This window comes from Euleptes europaea, chromosome 18 (assembly GCF_029931775.1).
Source record: "Euleptes europaea isolate rEulEur1 chromosome 18, rEulEur1.hap1, whole genome shotgun sequence".
NCBI classification, from domain to species: domain Eukaryota; kingdom Metazoa; phylum Chordata; class Lepidosauria; order Squamata; family Sphaerodactylidae; genus Euleptes; species Euleptes europaea.
This window is the reverse complement of record NC_079329.1, coordinates 21,510,530-21,527,376: the sequence shown is the minus strand read 5'-3', so window position 1 is coordinate 21,527,376 and position 16,847 is coordinate 21,510,530. Positions and strand designations below refer to the sequence as shown.

Genomic DNA, 16,847 nt, shown 5'->3' with positions numbered 1-16,847 from the left:
TGCGGCGATGGTCGTTGGGCAGTTGGTAGGACTCCTGTGCCAGGCTGCGTAGGCCGCGGTATGGCACGGCGGTCGTGTTGGGAGCCAGACGAGGCACCCGGGTGCCATTGAGGAACTGGCAGACGTCCCGCATAGGCCCAGGCGCCCGAATCAGAGGATAAGTATCCCGGCCCTGTGGGTTCTGCTTCAAATCATCCTTCCGGGCGTAACCTTGCAGTTGCTTCCTGTGTAGGAATGGAGAAAGGGAACATACGGTGGAAAAATCAGAAACTGGTTTCTCTGGAAGGAGAACAAGGCTTATCCTGCTATGTTGAAAAAAGAACACAGAATGTGATACCTTTCCTTCCTTTCCTTTATCCCTTAGAAGCTCCTTGATCCATTGATCTTGAGCAGAGTAAATCTAATGTTTGAGGGATATAAGGACTGAAATAAATCTTGCCACTGACAATGTAGCCTTGGGATCCCTGTCACTTAATAAAAAAGGCATTATGTCAGACACAGAGGCATTAGATTTATATGTTAAAAGGGGAGAGATATAACATGATCATAGAAGCGGCATTCCAAGAGGGAGAATGTGATACCAGTGTCAGCATTCAACATCCTAAGAATCTCTCTCTTTAAAAAAAATCAAGAGTCTAGTCCCTAGGAGGACAAAGAAGAAGAAGAGTTGGCTTTTATATGCCGACTTTCTCTACCACTTAAGGAAGAATCAAACCGACTTACAATTACCTTCCCCTCCCCACAACAGACACCCTGTGAGGTAGATGGGGCTGAGAGAGCTCTAAGAGAACTGTGACTTGCCCAAGGTCACCCAGCTGGCTTCATGTGTAGGAGTGAGGAAACCAATCCAGTTCACCAGATTAGCCTCCGCCGCTCATGTGGAGGAGCGGGGAATCAAACCCGGTTCTCCAGAGCACAGTCCACCTCTCCAAACCACTGCTCTTAACCACTACGCCATGCTGGCAGGTAAGGCTTTGAGCAACAGCGCGTTAAAATCTCAGGACGGCAAAAAATCTTGCTCTGAATAAGGTTTCCAGTGGGCAGAGAGAGGGGTTTTTGTTACCTATATGGCACTGTGCCCACCAGGGATAAAAGAAACCAGCCCAATTAACCAGCCCAATGTTAAAAGAATTGTATTATAATTAAATATACATTTCAGAAAAGCGTAATGGATTGGCACCAGGACAAACAAAGGCATGTAGACCTGGGCAAGGATAAAGAAGGCAGCATCAAAGGCCAGAGCACTGGGGTTAGGAACAGGTCGACCAAAGGGATGAGACAATGGAAATGTCTGGGAAGGAAATGGTGTGTAGCCTGGGTTACAGGCAGAGGAAAGCAACGGATTGTCACCTACAGTGTGAAGGGTCGGAAATCCTGGGTGGTGATGGACATGTAGGGGTCGTTGAGCCGTAGGACTGCATTGTCGCGGACGTAGAAGGGAGTTCCTGCCAGTTCTTCATTCCTTGTGCTGGGCACGATGGACTGTAAGGATTCAAGGACACTGGTGTAGGACAAAGCCTCAAACCCACCACCACCACCCCCTTCCCTGCAGGAGAATCAGCCGAGGGGGCCCGCCCCCAACCCAACGCTTGCGTTTCGAACCCACAGAGATTACTTCCTGATATGATGGGCCAGAAAAGTAAAAATAAAGGAATGTACAGTGTGGAAACATGAGCCCCGTGGCGCAGTCATAAGCTGCAGTACTGCAGTCCAAGCTCTGCTCACAACTTGAGTTCGATCCCGACGGAAGTCGGTTTTAGGTAGCCGGCTCAAGGTTGACTCAGCCTTCCATCCTTCCGAGGTTGGTAAAACTGGGAGTAAAGGGAAGATGACTGGGAAAGGCACTGGCAAACTACCACGTAAACAAACTCTGCCTAGGAAACGTCGGGATGTGACGTCACCCCATGGGTCAGGAATGACCTGGTGCTTGCACAGGGGACCTTTACCTTTACAGTATGGAAGGAAGCACAAAAATCCCAGTGCTAAGAGCAGGACTCCATTTTGTACCTGTGCAAGGCTATGCTTTTAACATCACACACACAGACACAACCACACCTCAGATGAAAAATTATTTGCCCCAATACCGGCTTTGATCTGTTTCATTTTAACCCATTCTTCCCCTGTGGAGGCTCCTCCTCCTTCGATCCTCACAACAGTCCTGTGAGGTAGCTTTCATACAAGCAAATTGACGCTTGCGGAAGTGGACTTTTCAACTGCCCCCTCTCCTACTGCAGCCTCCCCAAATTATGCTCATTGAGGGGTCAGCGTACCCCTAGAAATAGTATGGTGGGCAAAATGAGGGGAGGGTCTGCAGTGTAAGAGGAAAATTGGTAAAAACTACCCAGCAACTCAGGATCCTGTCAGGATCAGACGTCTGCCCCTAGCATCCCATAAGCAAACTCATCCAGGCAGGTATTCCTGAAGCAGTAATACTTTATTAGGAGCAAAAAGACAGATTAAGGGACTGACTGCCTAGAGGCAGGTGAGGTGAGTAATGAGGAAACATAGGCAGGTTACATGTTTAAAAGCAATACAGGCTGTGAAAGTAAACATGGCCAAGCAGCCCCGCGATAAGCGCTTCCCAGGAAGGGAGACTAAACATCAGCACAGCTGTGGAAAACAGGATGAGCGAAACTGTACACAGACGCTTACAGGCATGAGAACCAGGACTTGACATGTAGCCAGAAACTGGCCTAACTCATGTCAAGAGCCTTTGCTCCTGCAGGAGGGAGCAAGGCCTGCCATTTCCGGGCCGTTGTTGGGCTCAAGATCAACCAGTAAGGTTAACAACGTGGCGGGGATTTGAACCCAGGTCTCCCCAGCTCAAGTCCAATACCCTGGGCACTACAAAGCCTCAAGAAACCTACCCAGGAGGATTCCACTAATCTAAAACACTAGAGGACAGAAGTATGGGAAAGGGCTGACTTGACCAAAGGAAGAATTAGGGTGCCCTTGGCATATGTGCCACTCACCTTGGATGCACCCTCAGTGTGATGAGCGGCCAACCCAAAGGGTTGCGGTCCAGCGTAAAAGGCAGGGTAGTGTGGCAGGTTGGGCCAGCCGGGGTAGCGATCCCTCGTCTCACTCTTCTGGTTCGCCATGGTCAGTGGGAACCTCCATGCCCTCTGCTTCAACTGTGAAGGAGAAGAGCACGTTGGAGAAGAAAAAGAGTTGGTTTTTTATATGCTGACTTTCTCCGCCACTTAAGGAAGAATCAAACCGGCTTACGATCACCTTTCCTTCCCCTCCCCACAGCAGACACCCTGTGAGGTAGGTGAGGCTCAGAGAGCTGCGACTAGCCCAAGGTCAGCCAGCTGGCTTCATGTGGAGGAGTGGGGAAACCAGCCCAGTTCTCCAGATTAGCATCCGCTGCTCATGTGGAGGAGTGGGGGAATCAAACCCGATTCTCCAGAGCAGAGTCCACCGCCCCAAACCACCTCTCCTAACCACTACACCACGCTGGCAGGGATATCACGGGAAGGGTCACAGCCAGGGACAGTCTCAGTGATGAAGCACATGTTTTGACTGCAGCGCCAATGAAAGGGTTTCAAGAAGCAGGTGTTGGGGAAGATAAGCGCCTTGCGGTCTCCCTGGGAAGAAGTCTATTTCAAGGAATTTTCCTCCAGACCAGATTGGCCAGGGATCCAGAGGGTTTTTGTAGCCACCTTCTGGGCATGGAGTAGGGACCACTGGGTGTGTGTGGAGGGAGGTAGTCTATTGAACTCAGTGGGACCTACTCCTGAGTAAACATGCAGAGACGGGAGCTGGAAGTTGTCTGCGACATCCCACCCCTTTTCTCCTTAACAAAGCGACCATCCTGTTACCCCTTGCAGGAACCCAGGCGTCCGGGTTCCAGGCCTCCCCAAAGCCTCCAGTACCGGCACTTCCTGGGCCAAGAGAGGCCCCCCCACCCACTCCCACCCCCACCCCAGCCCCTACCTTCTCTCTCAAATCTTTATTGTAGTGAACATTCCAGTGCAGGTCGGCTACAGGGTGGCGCAGCTGAGCCAGAGCCCCCCCATGGTCTTTCGGCCCGTGGGCGAGCTGCGCGGTGGTCGCCAGCCGCGGGATGACCTCGTCTCGCCAGGCTTTCTCCGAGGCGGGGGGCAGCGGCTCGTGGATCGTAGACTGGTGAGGAGGAGCAGGGGCAGAGAGGGGGAGCAATGAGAAGAACCATCAGCGGGGGCGGGGGGGAAGGAGGCATTGATGCAACCTGAACCCAGGTGTTCCGGCACCTGTGCCCTTTGCTAGGAGGACCCAGGAATCTGGGTCCTGGGCTGTTATAGCTAGGATTGCCGGGGGAGGTTTTGGGGGCGGAGCCTGAGGAGGGAGAGGTTTGTGGAGGGGGAGGGACTTCAATGCCATAGAGTCCAATTGCCAAAGTGGCCATTTTCTCCTGGGGAACTGATCTCTATCGGCTGGAGATCAGTTGCAATAGCAGGAGATCTCCAGCTACTACCTGGAGGTTGGCAACCCCAACCTGACACCAGAGGGGCACAAGGACTTTGATACAGCGGGGTTTGGGGAGGGAGGGACTTCAATGCCATAGAGTCCAATTGCCAACGTGGCCATTTTCTCCTGGGGAACTGATCTCTATCGGCTGGAGGTCAGTTGCAATAGCAGGAGATCTCCAGCTACTACCTGGAGGTTGGCAACCCCAACCTGACACCAGAGGGGCACAAGGACTTTGATACAGCGGTGTTTGGGGAGGGAGGGACTTCAATGCCATAGAGTCCAATTGCCAACGTGGCCATTTTCTCCTGGGGAACTGATCTCTATCGGCTGGAGGTCAGTTGCAATAGCAGGAGATCTCCAGCTACTACCTGGAGGTTGGCAACCCTAACCTGACACCAGAGGGGCACAAGGACTTTGATACAGCGGGGTTTGGGGAGGGGGAGGGACTTCAATGCCATAGAGTCCAATTGCCAACGTGGCCATTTTCTCCTGGGGAACTGATCTCTATCGGCGGGAGGTCAGTTGCAATAGCAGGAGATCTCCAGCTAGTACCTGGAGGTTGGCCACCCTAGTTACAGCCCTCCACGCGCCGTCTCCCCGAAGCCTCGCCTCCCAGCCCTCCCCACCCAATCGGCCCCCCTGCGCCGCACTGGAACCCAGGGCGTGGGTTTGCTCACTCGTGCAAAAGGGGGTGGGAAGGGCAGCGGGGGCGCGTAATCCAGCCCCACGCCGCTGCTGCTCAGCCGCCAGTCTTGCCTGCGTCCCCGGCCCGGCGCCAGCAGGCCGGAGTCCACCTCCCAGCCGGAGGGGAAGGCGGAGAACGTGCCCGCCATGCCCCGCTCTGCATTTGGGGCATGGCGCGCGGAGCCGGGGCTGCTGCGGGCTGCCGCCGCGGGCGAGGGGCGGGGCGACTGGAACGTTTGTGACCACACTCGTTGCTATGGAGATGGAACGCCGAGGAGCCGGGCGTTCTCGCCTGCCTTTGTGAGCCGGGCCGCCCGGGTTCCTCTCTGGGTTGCCAACCTCCAGGGGGTGGCTGGAGACCTCCCGCTATTGCAGCTGATCCGCTGAAACATTAGGAAGAACGGTTCGAGCGGTTCCTCAGTGGGACAGGCTTCCCCGGGAGATGGTCAGCTCTCCTTCCCTGGAGGTTTTTAAGAAGAGGCTAGATGGCCATCTGTCAGCAATGCTGATTCGGTGACCTTAGGCAGATAGAATAATCGAATCAAAGCGTTGGAAGGGACCACCAGGGTCATCTAGTCCAACCCCCTGCACAATGCAGGAATTTCACAACTACCTCCCCCACACACCCCCAGTGACCCCCACTCCATGCCCAGAAGATGGCCAAGATGCCCTCCCTCTCATGATCTGCCTAAGGTCATAGAATCAGCATTGCTGACAGATGGCCATCTTAGCCTCTGCTTAAAACCCTCCAGGGAAGGAGCGCTTACCACCCCCCCCCCGAGGAAGCCTGTTCCACAGAGGAACCACTCAAATTGTTAGAAAGTTCACCGCTCTTAACCACTACACCATGCTGGCTTCCCACCCAGCCTCTGCGAGATTCAAGCATCTCGTTCCAGGCAAAACCAGCTCTAGTAAAATTTTATTTTTATTTTTTTGCTATGGCGAAGAATGTGTGATTTAAAGAATGTGTACCGTAATCAATCCTTTAAAAAAGAAAAGAAGAAAGAAAGTGTTCTTAGTGTCCCTAGAGATAATATTCTCTGTCCATTCATGAATCTGATTTCAATAATTTTTTCCTTAAAATTCATAGAATCATAAAGTTGGAAGGGGTCACCAGGGTCATCTAGTCCAACCCCTTGCACAATGCAAGAAACTCACAACTACCTCCCCCACACACACCCAGTGCCCAGAAGATGGCCAAGGTGCCCTCCCTCTCATCATTTGCCTAAAGTCATAGAATCAGCATTGTTGACAGATGGCCATCTAGCCTCTGCTTAAAAACCTCCATGGAAGGAGAGCTGACCACCTCCTGAGGAAGCCTGTTTCACTGAGGAACCGCTCTAACGGTTAGAAAATTCTTCCTAATGTCTAGATGGAAATTCTTCTGATTTAATTTTAACCCATTGGTTCTGGTAATATTCAGTAATAGATTATAGCTTTTCCATTTATGCAGGGATGTCCGTATTCACTATTGTAGGCCTTTAACAATAATAATAATAAAAAAAGCAGGGCCAGGAGCTCCAAGCCAACAGTGTCTCATTATTTCAATAACGTTTATGCAGCTCTTTTCAAAGAATGAATGAGGACTTGCCATTTCACTTCCAGCCATTAGGTGGCACTCAAGGACAGAGAACGCTTTCGTTTCTAAAGATCCAAGTAAAATGCACTATTGTTGGGTTTAGGATGAGTCAGGCCTGCTCACAGTCCAGTTTTAATTTCCAAGCCTCTTGCTTTCCATAACCACCAAGAGATGGGAAGCATTCAGGACACGGGAAATCAAATTGCATGCCTTTGGATTTTTAATTTTCCCATAGAAGAGGGAAACCTCCCACCCACCCCCTTCCAAGCCGTGCACTCACTCATCTTCAGTCCTTTCTGAGAATTAAATTTTATATATTTACTTACTTCATTTATATCCCGCTTTCTCCCCCAATAGGGACCCAAAACAGCTTACTTCGTTCTCCTTGCCTCCATTTGATTCTCGCAACAGCCCTGTGAGGTAGGCTGGGCTGAAAGTGCATGACTGGCCTGCGGTCACCCAGAGAGCTTCCATGGCTGAGCGGGGATTCAAACTTGGGTCTCCCAAATTGTAGGCTGACACGCTAACCACTATACCACAGTGGCTAACTCCTAAGAGCGTCGACGCAGGAGTCTACCACTGCTTTGGCAAACTGCCCTGCTGGCTCAACTCCAATCAGCAACAGGATGACAGATGACATCCTCTGTATTCCCCCCCATTCACACTGAGCCAGATGTTGCCACCACTGTCTGCCCTCAGCAACTCAGGGCAAAAAAAAACAATGTCTCCATATTGGACTCTAGCCAGAGGAAAAGGCTACTAGGAGGGATGAAGAAGAAACAAGGAGGACAAAGAAGAAGAGTTGGTCTTAATATGCCGACTTTCTCTACCACTTAAGGAAGAATCAAACTGGCTTACAATCACCTTCCCTTCCCCTCCCCACAACAGACAGCCTGTAGGGTAGGTGGGGCTGAGAGAGTGTGACTCGCCCAAGGTCACCCAGCTGGCTTCATGTGGAGAAGTGGGGAGACAAATCCAGTTCCCCGGATTAGCCTCCACCGCTCATGTGGAGGAGTGGAGAATCAAACCCGGTTCTCCAGATCAGAGTCCACTGCTCCAAACCACCGCTCTTAACCGTTACACCATGCTGGCAGTCTGCAAGGAATCATCCCTCCGTTGTTACCAATGCTGACTGTATACTGAACTATTATCTGAGCGTGTGCAAGCTTCCAGACAATTATCTGAGTGTGTGCAAGCTCCCAGACATCCCTCCTAGCAGCCCTTTCCTCTGGCAAAAGTCCAGTAGGAAGACATTGCTTTCTCTGCCCTGAGTTGTTGAGGGCAGATAGTGGTTGCAACATCTGGCTCAGTCTGGAAGCCAACCTTCCTGTAAGCCAACCCCAGAGGATTTGTGGCCAGAATTTCTAATTGTGCATTATAAGGGATGCTTTTTTAAAAGAAAGAGAAACAGAGGGAGAGAGATGGCGTTTGTAAGCTTTATTTCCTGATTATTAGATGTTGAAGGCAGCAAGAACTATGACAGGTGCATCCATTGGCACATGGGGCGGGGGTGAGGGTGGAGAGCTGTGCATTGATGGGCTGAGAAGACCGTTCCACCCCTCTTCCTCTCTACTTCTCCTTCTCTTCCTCTCTACTTCTGGCCAGTGCGGACAGACAGGGAGCAGACACAAGAGGTGTCGATGTGGATCCAGCGCCAGCCCACACCCTCGTGAGAATCCAGAGTGAGGGCCCGGACATATGACTGTTTCGTCTGGCACTCAGAGACCCAGTAGCGCTGGTCCACCCCCCGGCAACCTCCTTCGGTGGCCCCTGCAGGATTACACTTGGTCTCGTAGAAATACTGCTTGAGCGTGCCTTTCGGAGTCGGGACTGCAGAAAGCACGGTCACGTTTCTGCCGTCAATGTCCACCGCCGTTCGCTTGTCCGTCACCCACGTACTGACGCTGTCACACATCAACCACTCTTGATGATTGGAGTCTTCGGCCAAGGGGGAGGCCCAGGGCTCCTGGGAGGAAAGGGAGACCCGTGGGGAGAAGAGGTCCGCATCTGTGACCTCCGTAATGTTGACGAGAGAGCCCTCCTGGACACCACGAACGATGCAAAGCAACGGGGCGATCACGGCATGGAACAGAATCAGCATTGCTCCCTGTGCGGCAGGGGAAAGAAATGAGTCCAGGAAAGTGTGAAACACCAGACCAAAGTCACCTGTGTGTTGTCAAACACAGGAAGGCTGAAACGGGACTGTAAATCAACCTTTCCGCAAGGCCCTCGATCGATGTAGAAAATGCAAACAAATGCGTTGAAAAGTGCCTTTCGGTTTTTCGCACAAGCGTGTTGGCAGCAGGAGAGGATCTGAAAAGTGCTTTGGATGTAGGGGTCACCGGGTGTGTGCGCGTGGGGGAGGTAGTTATGAATTTCTTGCATTGTGCGGGGGGTTGGACTAGATGACCCTGGTGGTCCCTTCCAGCTCTATGATTCTGTGAATAACTAAAGCATGGTTCCACCTTTCAAGTTCTCCAGGCCTCTTCATCGGGCTGGAAGTTTACAAATAAAAGCCGTGTGCATTGGCAGGGAGGGGTGGGGGACTCTCCATCTGCATTCAGTGTAAAATGCCTGGCAGATATGTGTAGATAGAGGGGCGCATGGTAGAGCTGGTATCAGGTCCTCTGGAAAGAAGAAGAGGTGATAGCAGCCTCCAGTTGAAAAAATACAAAAACCAGGAGCTGCTCAAATGTCCCCCTGTCACCAGACACTCCAGGCAGGTCCCTTAAAAGGTCAAGAGCAGAAGACAAACTAGGAAAGTTCACATGTTCCTCTCTGGGGAGGTAATGCTAGATGAGTAGCCAGATTAGCCTGTAGCAGCAAAATAAAACCAGGCTCCAGTGGCACCCTAAAGACAAACAAAATATATTTCACAGAAGCTTGTGCTGGAATCGATTCGGTTAGTCTTTAAGGTGCCACTGGAGTCCGGTTTTATTTGTTTATCTGCGGAAAGAGCAAGAATCCAGTAGCACCTTAAAGACCAACACAATTTCTGGCAGGGTATTAGCGATAGAAATAATAGTCATGTAGGGTATGAGTCACTGGAAAAGACAGTCATGCTAGGAAAAGTTGAGGGCAGCAGGAAAAAAGGAAGACCCAACAAGAGATGGACCGACTCAATAAAGGAAGCCACAGCCCTCAATTTGCAAGATCTGAGCAAGGCTGTCAAAGACAGGATATTTTGGAGGACTTTCATTCAAAGGGTCGCCATGAATCGGAAGCGACTTGACGGCACTTAACACACACACACACACACACACACACAGGGTATGAGTAAAAAAAATGGATTGGTGTTTCTTTCCTTTTTTTAACATAATTTGCCATTTAGAGTAAGATGGAAGGTACAAAATAATATAGCTTCACCCAGAGAAATGTATGTTGGATAGTAGATTAGGAGTTGATTGTTTAATTTAGTCAATGCATGGTTGTGTGTAGTGTGTACTGATTGTTATGCATTTTGTGTCTGATGTTTTTTATTGTGTTGTTTTGAAAAGAAAAGTTTACTTTAAAAACATTTCTGGCAGGGTATGAGCTTTCGTGAGCCACAGCTCATTTCTTAAGAAGGCTCATACTCTGCCAGAAATTTTGTTAGTCTTTACGGTGCTACTGGTCTCTTGTTCTTTTCTACTGCTATTGACAGACTAACATGGCTACCCATCGTGATCTATATACACATATAACTTATGAACTTCATAAATAGAATCATAGAGTTGGAAGGGACCACCAGGGTCATCTAGTCCAACCCCCTGCACAATGCAGGAAACCCACAACCACCTCCCCACCACACCCCCAGTGACCCCTACTCCATGCCCAGAAGATGGCCAAAATGCCCTCCCTCTCATCATCTGCCTAAGATCATAGAATCAGCATTGCTGACAGATGGCCATCCAACCTCTTCTTAAAAACCTCCAGGGAAGGAGAGCTCACCACCTCCCGAGGAAGCCTGTTCCACTGAGGAACCGCTCTAACGGTGGGAAAATTCTTCCTAATGCCTAGACGGAAACTCTTTTGATTTAATTTCAACCCGTTGGTTCTGGTCCAACCTTCTGGAGCAACAGAAAACAACTCGGCACCCTCCTCTATATGACAGCCCTTCAAGTACTTGAAGATGGTGATCATACGTACGTATTTACATGTGTAGATTCTACACAGAAAACCGAGACTACATTTACCAAGGCGTCCAATCACCCAGCATATACACCTGTTACACAGTGTGCCCCTGAGTGTGAGTAGGGTTGCCAACCTCCAGGTACTAGCTGGAGATCTCCTGCTATTACAACTGATCTCCAGCACATAGAGATCAGTTGCCCTGGAGAAAATGGCCACTTTGGCCATTGGGCTCTAGGGCATTGAAGTCCCTCTCCTTCCCAAACCCCACCCTCCTCAAGCTACGCCCCAAAAATCTCCTGCCAGTGGCTAAGAGGGACCTGGCGATCCTAAGTGTGAGTCATGGGCCAGTGAAATCCATCCCCCCATTCATTCATGCTTCCCGGATAGGAACTTCTGAAGAGTCCTCTGCATTTGAGAAATCATAGTAAACAATCCAGGCAGGGCTGTGTTTCCCAATGGTGGATCTTCAACCTTTCCAGAGTAAGCTACCTTTAACCCCAATCTGCAACATGGGACCAGGTTTCCCTTATTTTTAAACACGTCTATTTTTACCTTGGTCTGTCTGGACCTGTCGTTCTTTCTCTCTCGCTCTTCTCTCCCCTTTCCCCCTCTTTTTTTCCTCTTCGGGAGATATTCTCTGTGCTCTCAGCGCAACCCACCTTTGGTCAGGAAAACTGGTCAGCGATACAGCAGACGAGAGGTCAACGCTCTAGGCGTTGACGTCTCTGCCCTCTATGACACTTTGGGCTTGGGAGGACCGGCTCGTCACCACTGAGCGTATCTCAGACTGGAAGCATATCTCAAAGCCGTGGTCTTGAGAGTCCTTTGGCAGGATTCAAGAAGCATCCAATGGGGTCTGTAGACAGATTGGGGGGGGGGCGTTCTGGCACTGCACCACCTTGGACCAATTGCACCAAATCAGCGTGGCGTAGTGGTTAAGAGCAGTGGTTTGGAGCGGTGGATTCTAATCTGGAGAACCAGGTTTGATTCCCCGCTCCTCCACGTGAGCGGCGGAGGCTAATCTGGTGAACTGGATTTGTTTCCCCACTCCTACATATGAAGCCAGCGGGGTGACCTTGGGCTAGTCACACTCTCTCAGTCCCGTCTACCTCACAGGGTGTCTGTTGCGGGGAGGTGATTGTAAGCCGGTTTGATTCTGCCTTAAGTGGTGGAGAAAGTCGGCATATAAAAACCAACTCTTCCTCTTCAAACCCAGGGCCACTGGAACAGTTTAGCTGAAGCAGAACCATACGGTTCCACTCTACAGATTTCACAGCAGATAAAAAGATGCGTTTACCATGCAGTAATGCTTGGCTGGCGCCCTCACACCCACCTGGTTTCAATCTGTCTGGGGTAACTGAAGACTACCTCTGCTGCAGTGTGGGGGCCGAACACCCTTAGGCTGTGACGGACAAGCCAATGGTCACTCCTAGCCGAAGAAGAAGAAGAGTTGGTGTGAGTCCAGAGGAGAGTAACATGTCCAGAGGAGGGCAACAAAGATGGTGAGGGGTCTGGAGACCAAGTCCTATGAGGAAAGGTTGAAGGAGCTGGGGATGTTTAGCCTGAAGAGGAGAAGACTGAGAGGGGATATGATCACCATCCTTCAAGTACTTGAAGGGCTGTCATATAGAAGAGGGTGCCGAGTTATTTTCTGTTGCCCCAGAAGGTCGGACCAGAACCAACGGGTTGAAATTAAATCAAAAGAATTTCCATCTAGTCATCATTAGGAAGAATTTTCTAACCGTTAGAGCGGTTCCTCAGTGGAACAGACTTCCTCGGGAGGTGGTATGCTCTCCTTCCCTGGAGGTTTTTAAGAAGAGGCTAGATGGCCATCTGTCAGCAATACTGATTCTATGACCTTAGGCAGATAATGAGAGGGAGGACACCTTGGTCATCTTCTGGGCATGGAGTAGGGGTCACTGGGGGTGTGTGGGGGAGGTAGTTATGAAATTCAACATTGTGCAAGGGGTTGGACTAGATGACCCCGGTGGTCCCTTCCAACTCGACGATTCTATGATTCTGTATGTCAACTTTCTCTACCTTTTAAGGAGAATCCATGTGGCTTGCAATCACTTTCCCTTCCTCTCCCCACAACAGACACCTTGTGAGGTAGGTGGGGCTCGGGAAGTTCAGAGAGAACTGTGACTAGCCCAAGGTCACCCAGGGGGTTCCTGTGGGGAAGTGAGGGAACCAACCCGGTTCACCAGATTAGAGTCTGCCGCTCCTAACCACTACGCCACGCTGGCTCCCAGCACCCTCTGTATCTTTCCCTCCCCCTTGTGCATGCTTCCTGCCTCCATCTCCCTGCCTCCTCCAGAGGACCCAAAGACCATCCACACCACTATGGATAGGCAGCCTTGGTGCTTAAAGTGCCTACAGTGGGGATGCAGTTGTTAGGAGCCTGTTTCGGGCTCGGGGCATTTGCCTCTGGCTTGCAGGCGGTAGTGGCTGCAGCATGCCACTTTTTGGGGTGGTTGGCCAGGAGCAGGCAATGCGAGAAGGGATTCCTCTAGCAAGGGGCTGACGTGACTGTGGGTGCCGGCTGGCTGCGTGTAGGGTTGCCAGGTCCCTCTTTGCCACTGGCGGGAGGTTTTTGGGGTGAAGCCTGAGGAGGGCGGGGTTTGGGGAGGGACTTCCATGCCATAGAGTCCAATTGCCAAAGCGGCCATTTTTTCCAGGGGAACTGATTTCTATCGGCTGGAGATCAGTTGTAATAGCAGATTTCCAGCTACTACCTGGAGGTTGGCAACCCTAGCTGTGTGAGAAATCATGAGTGTGTGTGTGATGTGTACACAGTATGTATTATATGTGCTCTATGAACCCAGCATGGAAAGGGCCATTGTGCATTCCACCTGTACGCACTTGGGAGGGGGTTGGCTTTGTGTGTCTCTTATGTTTATGAGAATGACTATTTTTCTCACGTCTCTGTGTGATGGCGGATGAGTGCCTCTTGTAATTTGCAGCTCGCCTCACCTTTTGAAGTGACCGGCTCCACCTGGTATGTGTGTTGCACATCTTTTGAGTTCTCTGTTGTAGAATAATTGATAGCCCTTGGGACTAGCCAGCGTGTAGTGGTTAAGAGCGGTGGTTTGGAGCGGTGGGCTCTGATCTGGAGGACCGGGTTTATTCCCTGCTCCACCACATGAGCGGTGGAGGCTAATCTGGTGAACTGGATTTGTTTCCTCACTCCTACTCACGAAGCCCGCTGGGTGACCTTGGGCCAGTCATACCCTCTCGGCCCCACCTACCGCACAGGGTGTCTGTTGTGGGGAGGGGAAGGTGATTGTAAGCTGGTTTGATTCTGCCTTAAGTGGTAGAGAAAGTCGGCATATAAAAACCAACTCTTCTTCTTTCAGTGTTACCTGTCTATACAATGGGTAGATCTTCTTTACATTGTCTTTAGTGGTTAATGATAGGCTGTATATATATGTTTGAGAGCCCACGTGGCATAGTGGTTAAGGTGTTGGTCTAGGAACTGGGATTGTAAGTCGGTTTGAGTCTCCCTTAAGATAGAGAAAGTCGGCATATAAAAACCAACTCTTCTTTTTCTCCTTTACTTTAATGATACTGTTCATGTGGCCAATTCGGCCCTGAACCAAAAAAGAGAGAGGAACTATCTAAATAACCCATAAGGAAATTAGTTTTTTTTAAAATCTTAATTGGCTGGGAAATAAATTTGGTGACTGCCAATGTAGTATTAAAACCCACCCCTGCTAAAAGAACCCTCAGATTATCCAGTTTAGAGACAGATTCCCGAATAAAAGTCTTTATCCATCTGCCTCTAGCCTCGCTGAGCAAGTCACAGCTAAACAAGGAATGCTGAAGAGTGTCTGTTTGGCCAGAACCACGTTGACATCCTCTCTCACAATCCGGTACCCTATTTAACAGTCTGGCTCTCCAATGCCAGCATGCGGGCAGGGTCAGGACAGCCGGCTGGGTACTTTAAGGACGAGGCTGGGGGAGGCGAAAGGCAGGAGGCAGTGAGGCAGACGCCAAGGAAAGCCGGCGAGAGTAGGAGCAAGCTGGAGGAAGACACGTCCAGAGACTCCCCCGACCAAGTTTAGCCAGGAACGCAGCAGGCCACTGGGAAGACCACCCATGGAAGAGGCCAACCTCTCTGCTCCTGCCTATGCACGGGCTCCAATCTTAATTCTTTTATCTTTTATCGTATAGCATATCCTGTAACTCTGCTTAGCAAAGGTTGAAGCAGTCGTCACATGCACACATGGAATTGCCTTGTGCAGTCATACCGTTCTGTCCAAGTCTACATCATACTTGAGAGCCAGCATGGTATAGTGGTTAAGAGCGGTGGTTTGGGGCGGTGGAGTCTGATCTGGAGAACCGGGTTTGATTGCCCACTCCTCCACGTGAGCGGTGGAGGCTAATCTGGCAAACTGGATTGGCTTCCCCACTCCTACGCACAAAGCCAGCTGGGTGACCTTGGGCTAGTCAACGCTCTCTTAGAGCTCTCTCAGCCCCACCTACCTCACAGGGTGTCTGTTGTGGGGAGGGGAAGGGAAGGTGATTGTAATCCGGTTTGAGTCTCCGTTAAGTGGTAGAGAAAGTCGGCATATAAAAACCAACTCTTCCTCTTAAGGGGAGACACGATAGAGGTCTCTAAAATTATGCATGGTATGAACACAGGGTCATCTGTTGAAGCTGGAGGGTGAGAGATTCAAAACAGACAAAAGGAAGTATTTCTTCACACAACACAGTTAAATTGTGGCGCTCCCTGTCCCAGGATGTGGTGATGGCTGCCAACTTGGGTTTAAGAGGGGAGTGGACACGTTCATGGAGGAGAGGGGTATCCATGGCTACTAGTCAAAATGAATACTAGTCATGATGCATACCTATTCTCTCTAGTATCCAAGGAGTATGCCTGTTTCATGCTGTGGAACACAGGCAGGACAACGCAGCTGCAGTCATCTTGTTTGGGGGCTTCCTCGAGGCACCTGGTTGGCCACTGTGTGAACAGACTGCGGACTTGATGGGCCTTGGTCTGATCCAGCAGGGCTTTTCTTATGTTCTTATGTCAATGGTACTCACTCCATGCCTTACAGCGATGACCATCACTCTGAGGAGCCACATGACTTCCATAATGTACCCTTTGCACCAAGCCACCAAACACACCATTAAAATAACATATAATTATTCATATTAAATGTAGAACAATGACCTTTTTAATGACCAGAGGGCCTCTGTGCACGCAGCAAGGCCTCTCCCTATCTCTGCTGAACTTTAGCCAGCCCTAGTATCTCTGGAGTGAAGGGAAGTGCTTGCAAGTCAGACTGAAGACACAACACAGCGTGCAAGCGTTCAAATTCTCCGGAACTATTTATTAGGCTGGATGTTAAAAGATAAACACTTCCTTATGCTCCTTCCCTTCAAGTTGAACTCTAGCGTTGCACGAAATGGTGGTTAGAACAGCACAGTTAGACCTTCTGTGATATGTGGGAACGAACAGCCAACCACAACCCATGGTCTTACCCACTTCCCTGATGCCATGATGAGGAATTAGGGTTGCCAGGCCACCCTCCTCTCCATCGGCGGGAGGTTTTTGGGGTCTGGGGCAATTATGTGCAGCTGCGCACGACGCAGTTACATCACTTTGTGCTAAAGGGGATGTGGGGATGCAGCGCTTCCAGGGGGGGGTAAACCCGGAAGTGACGTAATGCACGCGATCCCTCTCCGGAACAGCTCGGCGGGTTGGCGGGCAATTGCCCACCGAAACCACCCACCTGGCAGTCCTATGGGGAATGGTGTTCAGAAGAGCCACAGGTGGTGTATCAAAAAGCCAGCTGTGGCTCCCAAGCCACTGAGTGAATATCACTGGACTACTCTGAGTGGCAGCAGCTCTCCGGGATTTCGGGCTGAGGTCTTTCGCTTCACTAACGCCCTGATCCATTTAACTGGAGGTGTCAAGGATTGAACCTGGGACCTTCTGCACTCAAAGCCGATGCTTTACCACTCAGCCACAACCTGTCCCCTAAGAAGCTTCCTCTAATGTAACATAGCT

At 50.6% G+C, this 16,847-nt stretch overlaps 1 protein-coding gene across 1 annotated transcript; it reads right to left on the bottom strand.

The window, feature by feature from the left end:
- Positions 1-8,309: 8,309 nt before the first annotated feature.
- Positions 8,310-8,819, bottom strand: LOC130490800 (brain-derived neurotrophic factor-like). The gene has a single exon (XM_056864608.1). It carries the CDS (start codon positions 8,817-8,819, stop codon positions 8,310-8,312), a length of 510 nt encoding a protein of 169 aa, XP_056720586.1.
- Positions 8,820-16,847: the final 8,028 nt, after the last annotated feature.